Source organism: Fringilla coelebs (genome assembly GCF_963513975.1).
Source record: "Fringilla coelebs genome assembly, chromosome: 1".
Lineage (NCBI taxonomy): Eukaryota > Metazoa > Chordata > Aves > Passeriformes > Fringillidae > Fringilla > Fringilla coelebs.
This window is the reverse complement of record NC_140028.1, coordinates 150162565-150181360: the sequence shown is the minus strand read 5'-3', so window position 1 is coordinate 150181360 and position 18796 is coordinate 150162565. Positions and strand designations below refer to the sequence as shown.

The following is an 18796-nucleotide window of genomic DNA, read 5'->3' as shown; positions in this document are numbered from 1 at the left end:
GGCATAATTTGTGGCTGGTCTAGGCTAAAATCAAGCAAGGAGCTATATTTATATTTCACAATGACAGCAGATTTCTGCACAGAGCTGCTGTCTGTGCTCTGCCTGTGTTTAGCTTATTATTCCAGTCAAATCCACAATGTTTGACTACAAAAGGAAGATAAGATCAGCAATCTCTGCTGCACTGCACACACAGGGAAGTGAGTAAAAATCTCAATCGTTTCCTAATAGAACCACTTGCTTTGTATTTTGTATGTGCAGTGAGCACTTATGATGTCTTGTACTTGGTGTTGTTTCTTAATCCATCCTACAAAACCAGATAAAATAATTGAAACACTTTATTATTAAATTAAATAACCTCTTTTCTAATTTTCATCTGTGTTTTGGAAATACTGTATAAAAGATCAGGACTACTGCAGAAACACCAGGATGGTTCCTATCATGTCAGGGTTACAAGATCTCTTTATGGATCTGTTTAAAATTGCAAATTTTTTGTCTCAACCTAGAACTGCAGCTTTTTGGATAAACAGATTTGGGATCAATTAGAGAACAAAGTGTCCACTGGGTTTATAAGGAGGAAATTTGCCTGGGTTCAGAGAATTTAGTGTCTTGGGATTTTAAATAATTAGGTGATCTTGTAGTGAATCACAATAAAATTTGCATAGTTAAAGCCATGTAAACAAGCTTTATTTTTTTTGGACATTGTATTATGATTTCTTAGGATATGGATCTTAATTGGAAACAAGTGAATTATAAAGTATTTGCAGTGCTAAAATACACAGCAAGGAATGAACTGTTTGTCCAGAGAATTAAGGAGTGTGAGGTGATTTCCTTGGCTTTTAATTACCTTCACAGCCTGATGTAACTCTTTATCAATGTTTCAGCTTCCTCACCTGCAAATTGAGAGTTTTATTTCTCTTGCAGCTGTAGCTGTTTATGAAAATCAATACTTATTGAATTTGGCCCAGGTCTAAAGCAACAGCTTCACAAATCTCCCACCAGAACGTTTCAGTGCTCCAGAGTTGTTATGTACTGACATGAGAAAAGGTGTTTACATATCAAAGTTATTATTCTCCTGCAGAACATGCTCAGAGGGGTCAGATGAGCCTGTGGAGTGTGAAACTTCTCTTCTGTCTAGGGTTAAGCAGGACTCACAGAAAAACTTTTGTTTGTGGTGGAGGGAAAATCCTGAAACAGATCTCGAGCATGAAAAACAAAGATTGTGGGACTGAGTGAGGGAAATGTGTCCCAGTGGAATGAGCACCCCAGGATGCATCCAGCACCACCACCTGCATTTGGCTGTGTCTCTTTTCCCCCCAGAAATCCTATTATTCTGCATTTTGGCGTGTCTACACCGCTGGCTATGCAGCATCCGTGACTTCGCTCATTACAGCTCTAATTGTCTTTGCTGCCTTCAGGTAAATATAAATGGGCTTTTTCTCAGCAGGCCTTAAGACAATTTCTCTCAGATCCTCTGTGCTTTTGTTTTGTGGGATTTTTTTTTATGGTTATTTTCTAATCATTCTGAAACATAGCTCCTTTGATGGTGATGGGTCCTTCTCTGCTTGTGCTGCAGTGTTTCAAATGTTAAAACAATCACACTGGGCAGTCTCTGTTAATCTCCTTAATGACACCACACAGTGGAAATGTCCAAACTTTAGATAATTTTTAACATTTTTTGATCATTCCTACTGTGCACGTCAGGACAGACTCTGCATAAACATTGCCCCATGTCCCAGAACCAGAGTTTCCTAAATTGTCCATTCCTTCTGTGAAAGGCCATTGCTTCCATAACTGAGAGCTATTAAAAAAGAGATTTAATTAAATTCCAGTGCCTCATTTGATGATGTTTGTTGTTAGGAAGTGGATCTGGGGTTTGGTTGGGGCAGAGCACAGAGCAGCTCCCTGACTGGGGCGGGTTGGCAGACTCAAAGGTCGTGGCCCTTACAGAGGGACCCGGGAGCACGAGGCTGATGTGCCCAAAGCTTGAGGGAGATTCCTTCAGCTCAAGGCAAAATGGGCACAGGGCAGTCTAGGGAGAGGGAATCACAGGAATATCGGGCTGGAAAAGACATTTAAGATCAAGCCCAACCATTCACTCAGCACTGCTGAGTCCATCACTAACCCAGGACGCCAAGCACCACAGCTACGTGCATTTTAAATTCCCAGAGAGTTGGGGACTCAACTGATGCCTAAAGAGGCTGACCTGGAACAGAGGCTGGACAGAGTTAAAGGAATAAAGCAGGGGTTTATTAAAAGGCCTTCAAAGGATACACCCTGGGCAGCACAAGAGCCTGGCCATGGCTCTAGCCAGGATGGACCCAAGAGGGACTCCAAGTCACAAGTTTTCAACTTTTTATAAGTTTTGGTCCATTTCCATATTGGGTTAATTGTCCAATTCCAGCTCCAGGTTATGCAGTCCCATCCTCCCAGTTTGCTCTCCTCAGTTTGCTGCTGTTTGCACTTTTTGGGCCTGAAGCTGCAGCAGTGTCCTTGGTTCTGGGGCTGGAAAAGGATTGTTTTGTGTGACTGAGCTGTGAGGAGAACTTGCTAACACTTGATATGATGTTCAGAGTTATATACCAGTGCAGTACAGGATCTGGAAAGCACAAAAGCTAGAACTTTGGGCATCACAACCATTTCCCTGGCAGCCTGTGCCAGCATTGACAACCCTTTCCATAAAGACATTTTCCCTAATATCCAATGTCAACCTCCTCTGCCACAACCTGGGGCCTTCTCCTCTTGTCCTGTCCTTGTTACCTGGGGGAAGAGCCCAGCTCCACCTGGCTGTGCCCTCCTGTCAGGAGCTGTGCAGGGCCAGAAGGTTCTCCTGAGCCTCCTTTTCTCCAGGCTGAGCCCCTTCCCAGCTCCCTCATCAGATTAATGCAGCTTAGGGCAGCTCTGGCAGCCATCCCATACCATGTGACTGACACCAATTCAATCCTTTCTTTGACCCAAAAGGGGCTGAAAAGCCTGGTGCAAGCTGTTTAACAAAAATGTTATTAAAGATAATTAAGAGGTATTGTCATAATCCAGCCCAAGACTCCCGTAGTTACTCTCTGCTTCTGGCATCTCCTTTAAATGTGTGGTGATCCAAGGGCAATTAGCCTGCTATTTTTAATTAGCTGAAAAAGGTAACAGCTTCTCTGCTCCCTCCTGTCCTGCTGCCTCTCAAACAGCAACAGATCATTTATTGCTTTGCAAGGTGTCTGCAGCCTCGTGTGCTCCTGTTTGGCTTTTGATGAGACCCTGAGAAACTTCTCTCAAAGAGCAATTTTTATTTTCTCTTTCCGTGCCAGAAAATTCCACTGCACACGGAATTACATCCACATGCACCTGTTTGTCTCCTTCATCTTGAGAGCAGTGGCTGTTTTCACCAAAGATGCTGTTTTGTTTGCAGATGAAACCATGGACCACTGCCTCATGTCCACGGTACTGAACCTCCCCTCTCTCTCACCCTTGACTGAACATTTAATTTAATTCTTCACCTGAAGGCAACAGGGAGATATTTTCATCCTATTTCTCCTATTGCTAAAACCGAAATCTTTAAACAAACAATATTATGCAAACCCAAAGACCAAGTGCTAAGGCTGCACTCAGCTTTGATATTTAGGTCTGTTGACTCTGATAAAGCTCTAACAATTTCTGCCAGTATAGAATTTAATATATGAGATAAAACCCCCAATATTTCCCTTTCAAAAATCTTAAATAAAGTTAATTTGAATTACAGAGCTCCAAACATACAGAAATTTTGTTGTTTCTTCATTCTCGTGTGGCAACGTTGAATTTTGCCTACGGTTCTGTAGAAACCAGCCATAACAAGAGTAAACCTAAAAGGTTTTTCTTCCTCTGCACTTCCAGGTTGCTTGTAAGGCTGCTGTGGCCTTCTTCCAATTCAGTATTTTAGCCAATTTCTTCTGGCTTCTCATCGAAGGGATCTACCTGCAAACCCTGCTGCTGCTGACCTTTGTTTCCAACAAGAAGTTTGTGTGGTGGTTCATATTCACTGGCTGGGGTTAGTACTCTTTCCTCTTTGTGCCCCTCAGTATTTCTGGTTGTTTGCAGAACTGGATAAAATCTGTGTTTCGAGGTGAAAGGAGCCTGTCAAAGGTGACACTTTTCTGAGAGAAGTTGCCCTTTCATCCAGTGCTGTTGCATCAAAGTCGCATCATTGTATTCCCTTTTATATCTCGGTTATTTGCACCATGGTGGTGAATAATCCAGGCCTCAAGAGGATGAGTGATATGGCTGGATAATACCCTAAAAATATGTTGAATTCCTCCACTGACTAAAGGACATATGGCTGGATAATATCCTAAAAACATGTTGAATTCCTCCACTGACTAAAGAAGTTTGGGGGACTAAGTTGCCTTTTGTTTTTAGCAAGCAGAATTTGACAGATTAATCTTAAATCATGTCAGTCCAGGCCTAGGAATCAAACAGTTCTATTTTTCTTTTATTTTCAGAGATCTCCTGACTTTAAGGAATCTTTTGAGGTGATACAGCAATTGAAGTTATCTCTGATACTCAGAATGGGAATGTGAAATAAATAGGATTTCTTTCACTGCTCAGAATTGTTGATTGTGACTCTCAGATATTTCCATGTCTCACCTTGGCTGATCTAAAATGCAGGCACCCAAACTGAGTAGTTACAAGAACATTTTTTGACTTAGAAGTGAAATCCAAATTACCCTGAATAAATATTAATTTATCCTTCACCTTTAGATTTTTAGACTTTATTTAATGTAATTAATTTTTTTTTTTGGAGCTAATTCAAATAGGGTTGTCTGAAAGTAGACTCTCAGCCCTTGATTAATCATGGCCAACTTGAGATAAGAAAGCAAACAACTCAATTAATAAGGTGATAATCCTCATCTCCTTCTGCAATCAGTGGAAGGTGAGAGATACCTCAGGGGTAACTCTCATCTTAGGTGATGTGGAGGGAAATATTTATTTTCATTAATTAAAAAGCCAACTTGAATTTAACAGGTCCCAGCTTAAAGGAGTTGAGCAGAGGGCAGAATTTTGGAAGGACAAATTCTGAGCCCCTCCCACACATCTCAAATTATAGTTAGAAAGAAATTCCCTATATTTCTATAGAATAATCAGTGAAAATGTCACGTGTTTCACACTAGAGTCCCTTTTGTGGCAGCTTTGAAAGTCACTTAGTCTTTGGAAATTCAATTCCACAGGAGGAGAGAAAAAGCAATTTCTGCTGTATAGGCCTTAAAAAACTCCAGTCAAAAATGTAGGACAGAAGGATAAGCAGTGATAAAGCAAGGCTAGAAATCATTGGATTCAGATAAATTTTCATGGAATTCTTATCAACTGACTGGTCTGGGGTGATTAGAGTCTTTAGGACAAAATTATGAACTCTTCCAGCTGCTGTACAAAGGGTGTTTGTGGGCCACAATCCACAAGAAAAAAGAGCTCCAGCTAAATAAATGCTTACTCCAGCTTCATAAGTGCTTGTAATTCCTATCCCAACCTTCAAGTAATTCTTTACATTTATTTCTGAAAATGTTTCACAACATCCCCTATTCTCCTTTGTTATGATTTCATTCTCCTGCCCTTTTATTCCTTTTTTTTTTTTTTTTCCTTTCCCCGAACTGCAAATTAAATTCTTTCATAAAGTTATTGAAAATTGTCTGACCCATAAATTGGCCTTTAATCCAACCTTGCTGCACTGTGAACCTGTGGTGGTGTTTGCAGGGTCCCAGGATGGGGGAAGAGATGAGAATCTTGACTCTGTGTTTCAGAAGGCTGATTTATTATTTTATAATATATATTATATTAAAGGAAAATTATATACTAAAACTATACTAAAAGAACAAAGGATTTCATCAGAAAGCTAGCAAAGGAAAGGAAAAGAATGATAATAAAATCTTGTTGCTGCTCACAGCCTCGACACAGGTGGCTGTCATTGGTCATCAAGTAAAAACAATTTCACATGGACCAATCCCAGATCCATCTGTTGCATTCCACAGCAGCAAATAATCATTGTTTACATTTCATTTCTGAGGCCTCTCAGCTTCTCAAGGGAAAAAATCCTAGCCAAAGGATCTTTCAGAAAATATGTCCATGCCATGAACCTATGGGAATAAAGAAAGACTGCATGGGACAGGATTTTCAAACCAATTCTTGTGTTCTTGTTGGTTTGCACAGGAGCTCCCACTGCTGTGATGTTTGCTTGGGTCCTCACCCGAATCCATCAACAGAACACTGGGTAAGTCAGAGCTGGGATAAGGAACACAGAAAATCCTGGTTTTTATAGTGTCCTGTTTTTCTGAGGGGGAAAAAAGATGTGTACAGAAAAAGGTAAGGGAAAAGCTCTCATAATTCAGTTGTACTTCTAATTTTTACAGTTTGTACATAAATGAAAAAATACCTTAAGTCTTGTGATTTTTGTGTCTAACGTGGGCTGAGAAAACCTGATAATATCATATTAACTACTGAAATTTAATTTAAGTTCCCTAATGCCCAGTCCTTGAAATAATTGTATTTCAAGAAAATTGCTGTTTCTGTATAAATTCAACCATAAATAAATAACCATAATCTCTTCAAATAAGAACTTCCCAAACAATCAACATTGTCTTCAGCAGTTTCTTCTTTTGTTTCCAATTATTTTATTTTATTTTTATCTGTATCTTTTAACATGAGCCCCAGACAGAAATACTGTTTGCTGTAAACTATCCTGAAGTCTTTCAGATCATTTCATATCAGCTGGAAAAGATTCTATTTTATACCCACCTGCTCAAAACTCAGGAGAATTGAATAAGAAGTTGACCTAAGAGTAGTAAGAAGAGCAGGAAAAAAGCCTGAAAATACAAATGTGGTTTTTCTTACTTTGCTTTGGTTCTTCAATCTGTGATTCTTGGTGATTAAATTTTCTTTAGATTAGACCACAGGGAAACCAGGGACATTTAGACAGTGATATAAACTTCGTGTCTACCCCTTTCCTTTCCTGTGGCAGAAATGCTTTTGTGTGTTTTGGGAAGCTCCAGGGCACAGATAAAAAGCCTGGTTTTGTTTGTTGTTCCAGATGTTGGGATGATGATGAAAATGGAGTGGTGTTATGGATCATCAAAGGCCCCATCCTGCTGACTGTATTAGTAAGGTTTTTCATTTTCCCTCGAGTTTCTGCATATAGATAATTTTATCTAGCGTGCTTTTAAAATGAGTTTTTATGATTGTTACTTAAGACAAAAACATCTCTCTTGTCCACAAATTTACACCACCTGAATTTAGGGAGGGAGCAGTCTGGTTTTTAGGTCTGTAACTGGTATAATCCCTGTCATAAACAATGAGAATAGGGGGAACTTTTTTAAACCATTTAAAATCTAAATCTAAAATCTAAAGTTCTGACCAGAAATACAAGGCATTAATATCAGACATAAAATGATATTAAGATATGTTGGTCTACAATAATTCAACATAACTTTCACCATATTTTATGTACAACTATATATTGGTGGGAAATATAATTATTATTTGTAAAGCTATTGATCTGAGCTGAGAAGGGATGAGCATTGGTTTATAGCAGTGCAGCTCCTAAAAGTGGGGATTTTTAGTTATTTGTATCAACTGAAGGCATGTCCTGGGTTGTAGTAAATTTACAGATTTTGTCTTGTCTTTCCAGATTAACTTTATTATATTCATTAATGTGATCAGGATTCTAGTCCATAAACTGAAATCCCAGGAGGGAGGAGGGAGCCATTCGAGCCACTTTGTGTGAGTATTTCTGGGTCTCTTAGGACTGACCTGTTCTAACTGCTGCAAGAAATTTTTTATGGGTAGGAGAACAGAATGTTCTACTCCTCTTCTAATAGAAAGAGAAGAAATGACAATGTGAACTTTCTTTTTCTGCCCAAATATCACATGTCATTTTTATTTCAGAGCAAAAAGGGTGGGGTGCATATGTCAGGGACAAAGAGAAATGCAAAATAACAAAGTATGAAACTTCAAAAGCTTGAAAGTGTAAACACTAAATGTCAGGTGATTAATCCAGCTCACTCCCAGTCCTTTCCACACAAACATAGAGAAAGATGCAGTAACAGGATAAATTAAATAGAGAAAAAAGAAAATAAAATACATATAAATAAAATAAAATAGAATAGATATAAATAAATAGAGAAAGATGTAGTAACAGGACTAAGCCTGATCCTGGCTGTTTACAAGCCCCTCACAATTATTGGGGATCCCATCAGTGCAGTCACAGGACCTTTCCATAACTTCTCCAAATTTCTTCATCCACATGGATGCAGCTGCCTCCATTTGGAGCTGTTCTCTGAATTTTAAAATATTCCTACATACAATTGCTGTCACTCATTCCCCGTTTCTAACAGTGTTCTTTAATTCTTGCTTTTTCAGGAGACTGGCTAAGTCCACGTTGCTGTTGATCCCCCTCTTTGGGGTGCACTACATTGTGTTTGCATTTTTCCCAGAGAGCACTGGGCTGGAGGCTCGGCTTTACATCGAGCTGGGCCTGGGCTCATTTCAGGTAAGATGAACAAAAATTTCACAGCCCTGACATGTTTGGTCTGTACCACCCTGTGGTGGTGTTTGAGGGTCCCCAGGAGAAGGGAAGAGATGAGAATCTTGACTCCATGTTTCAGAAGGCTGATTTATTATTTTATGATATATAGTATATTAAAATGATCTACTAAAACTATACTAATGAAAGGGAGAGGAGACATCAGAAAGCTCGAAAGGAATGAATAGTAAAAACCTGTGACTGAACAGAGTCTGACACAGCTGGATGGGATTGCTCATCAAGTAAAAACAATTCACGTGCTGGGTAAACAATTCTCCAAATCATGTTCCAGAATGGAGGAGCAAAACATGGAGAAGCTGAAGCTTCCCAGCTTCCCAGGAGAACAAATCCTGGCAAAAGGATTTTTCATAAAATATCCCAGTGACACCACCCCACTTCAGGCTGGTTATTAGAGCAGGATTTATTAATGCATCCAAATTCTATGCACACATCCCATCTCACTCCTTCACGAGCTCTTCTGTTGCTTCTTGCTCCCTTATTGTTTGAAATCTCTGGGTGAGACTTCATATGAATAATCACAAAAGAAATAAAATATCTATGTTTATGGAATAACAATGACAGAACACCTTGAAGACCAGTCTGTGGATTAAGGTTAACTGACTGAAAATAATTTCACATGTACTAAGAATAAGAGGGGTGGTAAATAAGAGTACATAACCACCTGCTCTGCCCTTACCCTTTAGGTGTAGTGAACCATGTTAATAGCTCATTGTTTATTTTGCTTTCCCACTACTCAGAACATGGATTTGAGAGGGTCAGGGCCTGTGTGTGGTACATTTTGTACTGAACAGCTGATTTCTTTTCACATCCCCTTTCCCCTGTACCCCACCACAACTTGTTCACATTGACATGTGTTGCAAATGATCCCTCTTCCATGCTTGCCTTATCTAAAGGGAGAATTTGTTTGTAGGTACAGTAAACAGCAAGTTAATCCTTTCTGTCTCTGCACAAGGGCAATAATAAATATAAAATGTCACCAGTCCACTGAGAAATTTAATTCTATTATGAAAACTCAATAAATAGTGTCACACTGCCTGAACTCCAATAGAAAACTGGGAAATATGCATTCTTTGTTGTCTTACACACTCTGGGAATGAAACTCAATGTCTGTTATTGATTCCAGATCTTAAACCCATGTTTTTTCTCTCCCTACCCTCCCTGTCCTAGGGTTTTGTTGTTGCTCTCCTGTATTGCTTCTCAAATGCAGAGGTGAGTAACAAGTACATGAGATTATCAAAACCTTTAAAACTCACAGTTCCCTCTTGGTTTTTAATTTCTTTTCCTGTCTTTGATCTGCTCCTGAAACCATGACATCCCCATATCTCTTTTTGTCCCTTGGTAGCTTTGTTGACTTTATTTGTATTCATACAGTTCTGGCAGGAGGACACAAAAACTTTGAAGCAACGACCCTTTAAAAATGGCTGCTGAATTTCCTGTCAGGGGACTTTTCACCTGATTTAGGTTTGATATGGAAAGCTTGTAGAGCTCCTCACTTTCTCTAGGTTTATTTACTCCTGTTGACTTTCTTCATTTCCCCCTTTCCTTTCTTTGCCCCTTTCCTCTTACTTTTCCTCCTTTCCTCTTTCTTTTTCTCCTTTCCCCCTTTCTTTCTTTCTCTTTCCCCCTTTCTTTCTTTCTCTTTCCCCCTTTCTTTCTTTCTCTTTCCCCCTTTCTTTCTTTCTTTCTCTTTCCCTCTTTCTTTCTTTCTTTCTTTCTTTCTTTCTTTCTTTCTTCTTTCTTTCTTTCTTTCTTTCTTTCTTTCTTTCTTTCTTTCTTTCTTTCTTTCTTTCTTTCTTTCTTTCTTTCTTTCTTTCTTTCTTTCTTTTCTTTCTTTCTTTCTTTCTTTCTTTCTTTCTTTCTTCTTCTTTCTTTCTTTCTTCTTTCTTTCTTTCTTTCTTTCTTTCTTTCTTTCTTTCTTTCTTTCTTTCTTTCTTCTTTCTTTCTTTCTTTCTTTCTTTCTTCTTTCTTTCTTTCTTTCTTTCTTTCTTTCTTTCTTTCTTTCTTTCTTTCTTTCTTTCTTCTTTCTTTCTTCTTTCTTTCTTTCTTTCTTTCTTTCTTTCTTTCTTTCTTTCTTTCTCTTTCCCCCTTTCTTTCTTTCTTTCTCTTTCCCCCTTTCTTTCTTTCTTTCTCTTTCCCCCTTTCTTTCTTTCTTTCTCTTTCCCCCTTTCTTTCTTTCTCTTTCCCCTTTCTTTCTTTCTTTCTTTCTTTCTTTCTTTCTTTCTTTCTCTTTCCCCCTTTCTTTCTTTCTCTTTCCCCCTTTCTTTCTTTCTCTTTCCCCCTTTCTTTCTTTCTCTTTCCCCCTTTCTTTCTTTCTCTTTCCCCCTTTCTTTCTTTCTCTTTCCCCCCTTTCTTTCCTTCTCTTTCCCCCTTTCTTTCCTTCTCTTTCCCCCTTTCTTTCCTTCTCTTTCCTTCTCTTTCCCCCTTTCTTTCCTTCTCTTTCCCCCTTTCCTTCTCTTTCCCCCTTTCCTTCTCTTTCCCCCTTTCTTTCTCTTTCCCCTTTCATTTCCCTCTCCTATTTCCCTTTTTCCTTTCCCTTTTCCCCTTCCCCTTTCCTTTTCCCCTTTCCCCTTTCCCAGGTCTGCTCATGTAATCAGGACTTTTGTCCAAACACTTTCTTTCCCATTTTATAACATTGGTAGAATTTGGCTAAACTCCCTGCAGTAGAATTAAAAACCTCACTAAATTTGCTGGCGCTTCCCCCCAAAAGAGCAGAACAAATCAAACCTGATGAGAAAACCTAAAACTGCATCTCATCCTCCGAAAAGTGAATAAATTAGTTGAGAATGACACGCCAATGGTGCCTCAGTCTCTGCAGTGGCTTAAACTTGGACAATTCTCACAGAGCATGGAATTATTAATGTTGGAAAAGCCCTCCAAGATTGTCAAGTCCCAGCTGTGCCCAATGCCCACCTTGATCCCAGCCCAGAGCACTGAGTGCCACCTCCAGACCTTCCCTGAACTCCTCCAGGGCTGGGCACTCCAAAGCTCCCTGGGCAGCCCCTGCCAAGGTCTGAGCCCCCTCTCCATGGGGAAATTCCTGCTGGTGTCCAACTGATCCCCCCTGGAAAAACCTGAGGCTGTTCCCTCTCCTCCTGTCCCTGTTCCCTGGGAGAAGAGGCCAGCTCCCACTTGGAACATCATCTCAGGGAATGTGAGACCAGGAAGGTGCCCCTTGAGCCTCCTTTTCTCCAGGCTGAGCCCCTCAGCTGCTCCTCACAGGATTTACTCTCCAATCCCTCCACTGCCCTTCCCTGGACACACTCCAGCACCTAAAAGGAGGTGCAAGGTGCAAGTAGCCCTACCTATGAGTAAGTACAATATGAGTAATTCCTAAACTATGTTTGGAAAACAATTTATAATGGCCATTCTGAGAGAGTGCCTTCAAGACTTAGCTGTGAATACAGAAAGCTCTACATCCAACCTGCCTTCTGTATCCCAGACTCCTTGCCAGCAGCCTTTTAATTGCTTCAGCAGCCTTTTAATAGCTTGCATATTGTACCTCACAACACAGAAATGCAGTAGGTGTTAAAAAAAAGGACAGGCAGAGCCTGATCTCTGGCCCCAGGATGAAGCTGGGTTGGCTTTTTTCCACATTTCTTAGGGATAACTGCTCCTGGAGCAGCTTGGCCACTCATTACCACTTGGCAGTGCATCTGTTGTGGTTCCTTGCAATCATAAAAACTAATTATTATTTTCTCTGTGTGTGTGCTTCTTCAGTTTTGAGTGTCTGTGGCAGTGTGAGAGACTGTGCTGCTGCCAGGCGAGGTGTTGTGAGAAAGGATGAAACTGAGGAGTGCTGGAGGGCCTTGAGTTGGCTGGGATAGAGCTGGAATACTGGATTGGAGGAGGAAATAATGCAACTGGAATTGTATTCTTTCACCACTTACTAGTATAAACTCACAACATTCATACATTTTTAGCATCTGCACACAACATGCCGCAGCAGATCAACATTTCATGAATATTCAATAATTATGCAGTAAATACTTCCATCTTCAAGGTTTTTGCTTTCTTATCTTTGAAAATGTTTACAAATTCTTCAGTGGATTCCTACTGCTGTCACAGCCTTTAGTCTCCTTTTCTACTTCAACAGGACCAGCATTTGATCCTGAAGCATTCCTATTGCTTTACTTCCAGCCTTTTTTCCTCAAAAAAAACCAAAACTGGTTACAAAAAGCCTTTCACCGTGAGCACAAGCCACTCTCAGCATTTTGTGTTCTGAGATCCACTTTGAAACCTTATAACCTGACAATAAATCATATCAAAAATACAGGGTGGAAATCATGATTTTTCAGAAGACATACTGTGGGATTGCACCCAAACAAAACTTTCAAATTACATTTCTGGAATAGATGACCTTTGATGGCCTCTTATTTATTGGATTCTTGGAAGATCCAGAGACCCATCCATGAAGTTGTACTCAGGGGTTGTCTGTGTGGTTAACAGGGAAAATTAAGGCAGAATAGAGGCCACCAAAATGAAAATATTGCCAGTGACCTGCCCTGATGGCCAAATGTACTTCTGCATGCCGTCCTCTGATTTTTTGAAATTAAATCTGTTTCTTTTCAAAAGGAACAAGGACAGAGTTCAAGTTCTTCTAAAAATGTGTTAAGGCTTAATCCTGGCTTATCTGGGCTAAGTACTCAGGCAGAATTTTGGACATATCCAGTGTTCATTAAACCTTAATTTTCTCTTTGTCTGTAACTTCCTGCAGGTTCAAACTGAGCTGAAGAAGCAGCTGTGCAAGTGGCAGTACCAGGAGTACCTGACCTTCAGCCACAAGCACGGGGCTCTGTCCAGAGAAGCCAGCCCAGTCAACTACGTCACCCAGCTCTCCCTGCTGGACAGGATCAGCCCCCAAAGGAGAACCTCTGTGCTCCAGGATGGGGTCACCACTGTCTGAGTGGTGCTGGGACTCTGCACTGTTCCACCCATGGGGTGGCCAGCTGGGTCCTTTGTGGCTTTTCCATAGCGTCAGGAGCTCCCACCCCTAAAAATGAAGGGATGGGACTATTTTGGGGCTAAAAATTATTTATTGGTCAGATAAGCAGCAGTCTCAGAGGCTGTGAGATTTTAAAGAAGCAAGAAGTTGGCCATAGCTCGAAGTAGTCGCAAGTTCTTTGTTACAAGACAATATAGAACTTTCTAATCCAATAGACACTTGCTACAAATTTTATTTTGCTTTTCTGACCTATCACCTTTACTTAATTTTGCTGCACTACTTTTATCCAATGGGCTTCTGTCACACTTACACACATCAGCTTCTGTTGTAACTTCTGAACTCTTAGCTCATTCCATACAACCCCATCCCTGAATTATAACCCCTTCACCACCTTATCTTAAGGCATATTCTTACTTACAACTACAGAAACACAAGTTTATGATTTTTCTAGTTAATGTCTGTATGCTTTATTTTTACATCAATCCAAGCTCCTTCCAAGGCTGCAGATCAAACCCTCCTGGCTCTGTGGAAGTTTCTGTCTTCCCATTTCCCACAAGGAGCCTTCTGTAAATTCCCTGTCCTGAACAAGAGCTGCTTTTCTCACCTGGCAAAGATCTGCATCACAACCCTGGTTCTCCCTCTCCTGAAGCATAAAACACCCTTGTTCTGTTGTGAAAAGGCAGACTTTGAGCTAGAGTGAATCAAGAGATTAGCAAACAAACAAACAAAAAACCAAAACACAAAACAAAGCAAAACCAAAAAACCAACCAAACAAAAAACCCCAAAAAGACCAAACCATAAACATTAACTCCTCCCAGGCCCAGGCCCAGAATGCTTGTCATATCTTTGTTAGCATTTCCCAAAATTTCCAGTTTCCAAGACCACACTCCTAACCATCATATGAAAGAGTTATTTGCTGGCCAAGCTTTGTCATAATGATTCCTGATGTTTTACTACTTGCTTTGAGATGTTTTGAGACAATCTAATGGAAATTAAGCACAGAAACCTGACAAGCACTTACCTATAGAACAGTAATCTGCTTTAAAAGGAAACTCAAAGTGATACAAAAAAGTGACACAAAACACGTGCTTGATTTTTTTTTTCATCTAAGACTGTAGAACAGAGATTAAATTAGGCCAGAACATCCCAAACCCTTTCTGATCCAAGAAAATAAAAAAATAGAGCAGCCAAATATTAGGCAGAAGATGTGGGAAGGAATAAATCAAAGCAAACCCAATGCCAGGTGCCGGCTGGGCTCCCTTGTGCTCAGAATGACTTACAGACCCAATCTTAGTGCCCAGATGTTTGTTTTTTTTTTGTGGGAGAAACTTTCAAAACCTTGAAGATGAATCAGTGAGACACCCAAACAAAGGGTAATTTTGTTCTTTTAGACTTTATGAAGTCTCAGTTCCACCCAGTATTCCCCAGGTCGTTGTCACCACACCCAGTGAAGTGACAGAACTGAAGAAGGGATGATCTGCTCATTGCAGTACCAACACAAAGAAGTGCAAGAGGCTCCTGACAGCATGATTGTAGATGTTCAAAATGCAGGACTGGAAGTGTCTGCATCAAAAGTCTAAGAAATATCACCTTGGAAGTACTTGGGATGGAGAATCACAGAGCAATGTAAAACTGAGGACCAATGTCAGCAATTTACGGGATTTACAGCAGCTTTTGGGAGGAGTCAGTTGGATCAGGCCAATTTTGGGGATCACCAATGGTGAACTTGCACCACTTTGCAGCTTACTGAGAGTTGCCACATTAAATCTCCCAGAACCCTCACACCAGAGCCCCAAGAAGCCCTTGAGAAAGTTCCCCAAGAAGCCCTTGAGAAAGTTGCTGAGGGCCTTCAATGAGGACAAGCAATTAATTTTGTGGTGTCACAACCATTTCTTCTTGCAGTGTTGGGAAAAAAATGCGACTGTGTGGTCTCATATTTCAATGGGACACCTCAAAGAGAGATCCTTTGCTGAGAGTCAAATTGATTTCTTATCCTAAAGATCTCCAAACACAATTTTTACCACATTAGAGATGACAGCTCAGATGATAATCCGGGCCAGAGTGGGATTGCTGACTATGGCAGGTAAATATTTCACCTTGGGTTCAGGGTCAGGATGCTCACCCTGCTGTGAGCCAGAGCTGTGCTTGCCCCATTCTTTGGGTGACCTTCCTCTTTCATCAGGACTGAGCTGGACCCCACCTCAGCCTCTCCAAAAGCAAAGAAAAGGCACAGGAGGAACATCAGGTGGGTCAAGACAGGAGTATTCATTCCCAGGAGAGCCTGCATCAGGCTTGGGGAGCACAGCCATCCATTCAGTCTCTGAGTTCCAGCATCAATTCAGCTTTAAAAAAACCCCAGTATTCCAATCCCTCAGTTTGCCCTGCTCTTGGTTAATTATTCAGGTCAGCAAACATTTGACACCCCAGGAAATCTCTCTGCTGATTTTAAGTGCTTCATCTCTACTTTATTAAAGCAGAGGTGAATTTTCCATGCTTCTATAAATACGATTCTAATAAGTTATTTATTAATTAGGCATTTAACCCACCTGCCACAATGCCATGTGTTTGTTGTAATGAGTAATTTTGTCTATTCTGACCTTCTTATCAACTTGTAAAAGTAACCTCTGTTCCTGTGTTTTGTTGCTGAGCATAGTAATGAGAATTTGTATACAAAGTGTATCATGTACATTTCTAAAGTGCAAGTGGCAATTGCAGCTGTTGTGAGCTTGTACATTTACTTTATGCCAGTTTGGATATTTCATTTGAGTTTGTACATTGAATTTGCGTCAGTTTGAATATTTCATTTGAGGCTTTATAAAATAAAAGGTTAATAATCCTGGGGCGTGCTAAAATTTCCTGCAGAAATATTTGATTTGGGCTGTGAAAAAGAACCCTGATCCCTTTTTGGGGAGTGTGGGTGTGTTTATGAGTCGGGAACGCTTCAGGCAGGGATATTTTGCTATTTGGAAAGGAGCAGAATTGTCCCAAGCCGTGTTCAGCTGTGCTGTGCCTTCCGTGGGCAGCCACTGCCACCTCCTGGGGCTGGATGTGCGCGGCCACAAAGCCAGGCAGGGCTCCCAAACCTCTCCTGAGCCAGTTCTAAACCACTCCCAAGGGGCAGCTGCAAGAGAAAATGAAATTGCATCAGCTGTTTTCTCCTCCCCTAATCCCCTGGTGTCTTGTGCAGAGTTTAACTCTCCAGGAATTATTTTTAAATACCTTTACAAACTACATGACACCCTGAAAAAATCAAAACCTACTTTTCCCAGCTGTTTTTATGGTGGTGCAGCAAAGACAGGATGTTGAGGTAACTGAAATTTCTGAGAGTAGATTTCTAACTCTGGTAATGTCAGCATGTTTTTTTAAGAAATTTTGATTGATTGGGCTCTAAATTAAAAGAAATCCTTCCAGCAGGCAGCTTTATCTATTTTGCACATTGAGAGCTTCCCTGAGGCTGCCTTACACACCCAGAGCAAAAATTATTTGAGTATCTGAGGAGGATTTGTTCAATTGCAGAAAATACAACTGAATTCAAGGTAGTTGCTCCTTGACTAAATGAACTTTTCCTTATTGAAATCAGGTGTCTGGGGTTGGGAACAAATGTGCTTTTGTGTGGTATTTTGTCTTTAAAATAGTGAATATTTACACAGGGCTTGTAGAGTGGCTGAAATACTTTTGGAGGTGCCTTTTCTTTCTCTGCATAAAAACCAAAAACATTTAGGCTACATAAAATGTTTAGGAATTCGAGTTTTTGCAGATACCTTGGTTTTTTTTTCAGTTTGATTTCTGTGATTAGGGAGACACTGACTGGTGCAGCCATTCTGCACATGGTGGGAAGGGGAGACACATCCTGTGCCCCATTATCCAGCCCTCAAAAAAACAAAAGGTCTGAGCCTGCCTCAGGTCAGGGTGGAAATCCATGTGAAGGGCATTTACAGCGATTTGAGATGTAGCAAAAATGAAAATATGCAGGTCTGCCCTGTCCTTCCCAATTCCCCACCTGCCCACAGCTGCTTTTGCTCCCGGGTCCTGCCTCAGTGATGCTGTGGGGTGGTGATCTCCAGCCCTGCTGCTCCCTGACACATCTCTGACCTCAATTTCACTACAGGTCTGTCCATGTTCCCATCAGAGCACCAAACACCTGGATTTTGGCCCAACAGAGAATTAACACATGCAGCCTGTGTGGGGGATTCATAAGGGACAGACAAAGGCTGATGGTAACTGATGGAGGAAGATGGGGAAAAGATCAGAAATAGTTCATCTTCTGTGGAATCCTCTGTTTCAGGAGTTTGAATGTAATTCACAGAATTCCCAGAATGACCAGGTTGGGAGACACCTTCAAGGCCATCGAGTCCAGCCCAGCCCCAACAGCTCAACTCAGCCCTGGCACCCAGTGCCACATCCAGGCTTTGTTAAACACACCCAGGGATGGGGACTGCACCACCTCCCTGGGCAGAACATTCCAGAACTTTATCACTCTTTCTGTAAAAAACCTTTTCCTGATATCCAACCTAAACTTCCCTTGGTACAGCTTGAGACTGTGTCCTGTGGTTCTGCTTTAAAAATGTTTACTTGCTGCTTTAAAAATTACCCTGATGATAATTTTTAAAGGTTTGCTTTGGCTATAAAAGAAAGGAAGCTTAGAAGCACATCTGGTGCTACAGAGACCAATCTATTTCCACTTTTGGCCACTGGCAATGTCTTTGTTTGAGGACAACAGAATTCCTGCTCCTATTTATACTCTGTAGGAATAATATTTAGTCCCCTGTGGATCAAACCCAGAGGCACAGGGGTTTTTAGAGAGTGTGTTACATTTGGTTTGGTGATACTGGCCCACAGTCCTGCCTGATACTGATGCAGGGAGATAAACACCAGAAGGAACACTGCAAGGCAGAGATCTCACCCCTGGATGGTCCAGAACTGACTTCAGATTTCAGAGTCTCCTTCCCATGAAGAAGCCAGTGAACCCTTTTGGCCCAAAGAGCTTCTGCTACAGGAAAAGAATACACTACCCTGTAAGTTCACAGACAAAAAGTTCTCTTTGGTGCAATTTTATATCAGAACAGACTTTTACAAAATGATAATACATTTATTGTGTCATCTACAGCAGTATACATGTTAAAAACAATTTCTCAAAACACAAAAAAGGTTAGAAAGCAGCAGTTGATATCTGTGTTTCCACCTCATAACAAAGCTGAATAACCCCAGATCCCATTACCAGTTAAACCAGTTTTGACCAAAAAAGGTCAGTATTAGACCAAACAGGCCAGTAACTTTGTACCTTGACACAGTCAAAAGCCAAA

General features: G+C 40.7%; 1 protein-coding gene across 1 annotated transcript in view; it reads left to right on the top strand.

The window, feature by feature from the left end:
- LOC311155813 (vasoactive intestinal polypeptide receptor 1-like) overlaps positions 1 to 13454 on the top strand; it is a gene marked incomplete at its 3' end in the record, with an annotated part of 28908 nt that extends 15454 nt beyond the window's left edge. The window contains exons 5-13 of the mRNA XM_084209246.1: positions 1318 to 1415; positions 3297 to 3429; positions 3859 to 4012; positions 6163 to 6223; positions 7040 to 7109; positions 7637 to 7728; positions 8368 to 8497; positions 9719 to 9760; positions 13266 to 13454. Of these exons, the coding sequence (XP_084065372.1) occupies positions 1318 to 1415; positions 3297 to 3429; positions 3859 to 4012; positions 6163 to 6223; positions 7040 to 7109; positions 7637 to 7728; positions 8368 to 8497; positions 9719 to 9760; positions 13266 to 13454 (969 nt within the window). The remainder of the gene's footprint in view (positions 1 to 1317; positions 1416 to 3296; positions 3430 to 3858; positions 4013 to 6162; positions 6224 to 7039; positions 7110 to 7636; positions 7729 to 8367; positions 8498 to 9718; positions 9761 to 13265) is intronic.
- Between the last annotated feature and the right edge of the window lie 5342 nt (positions 13455 to 18796).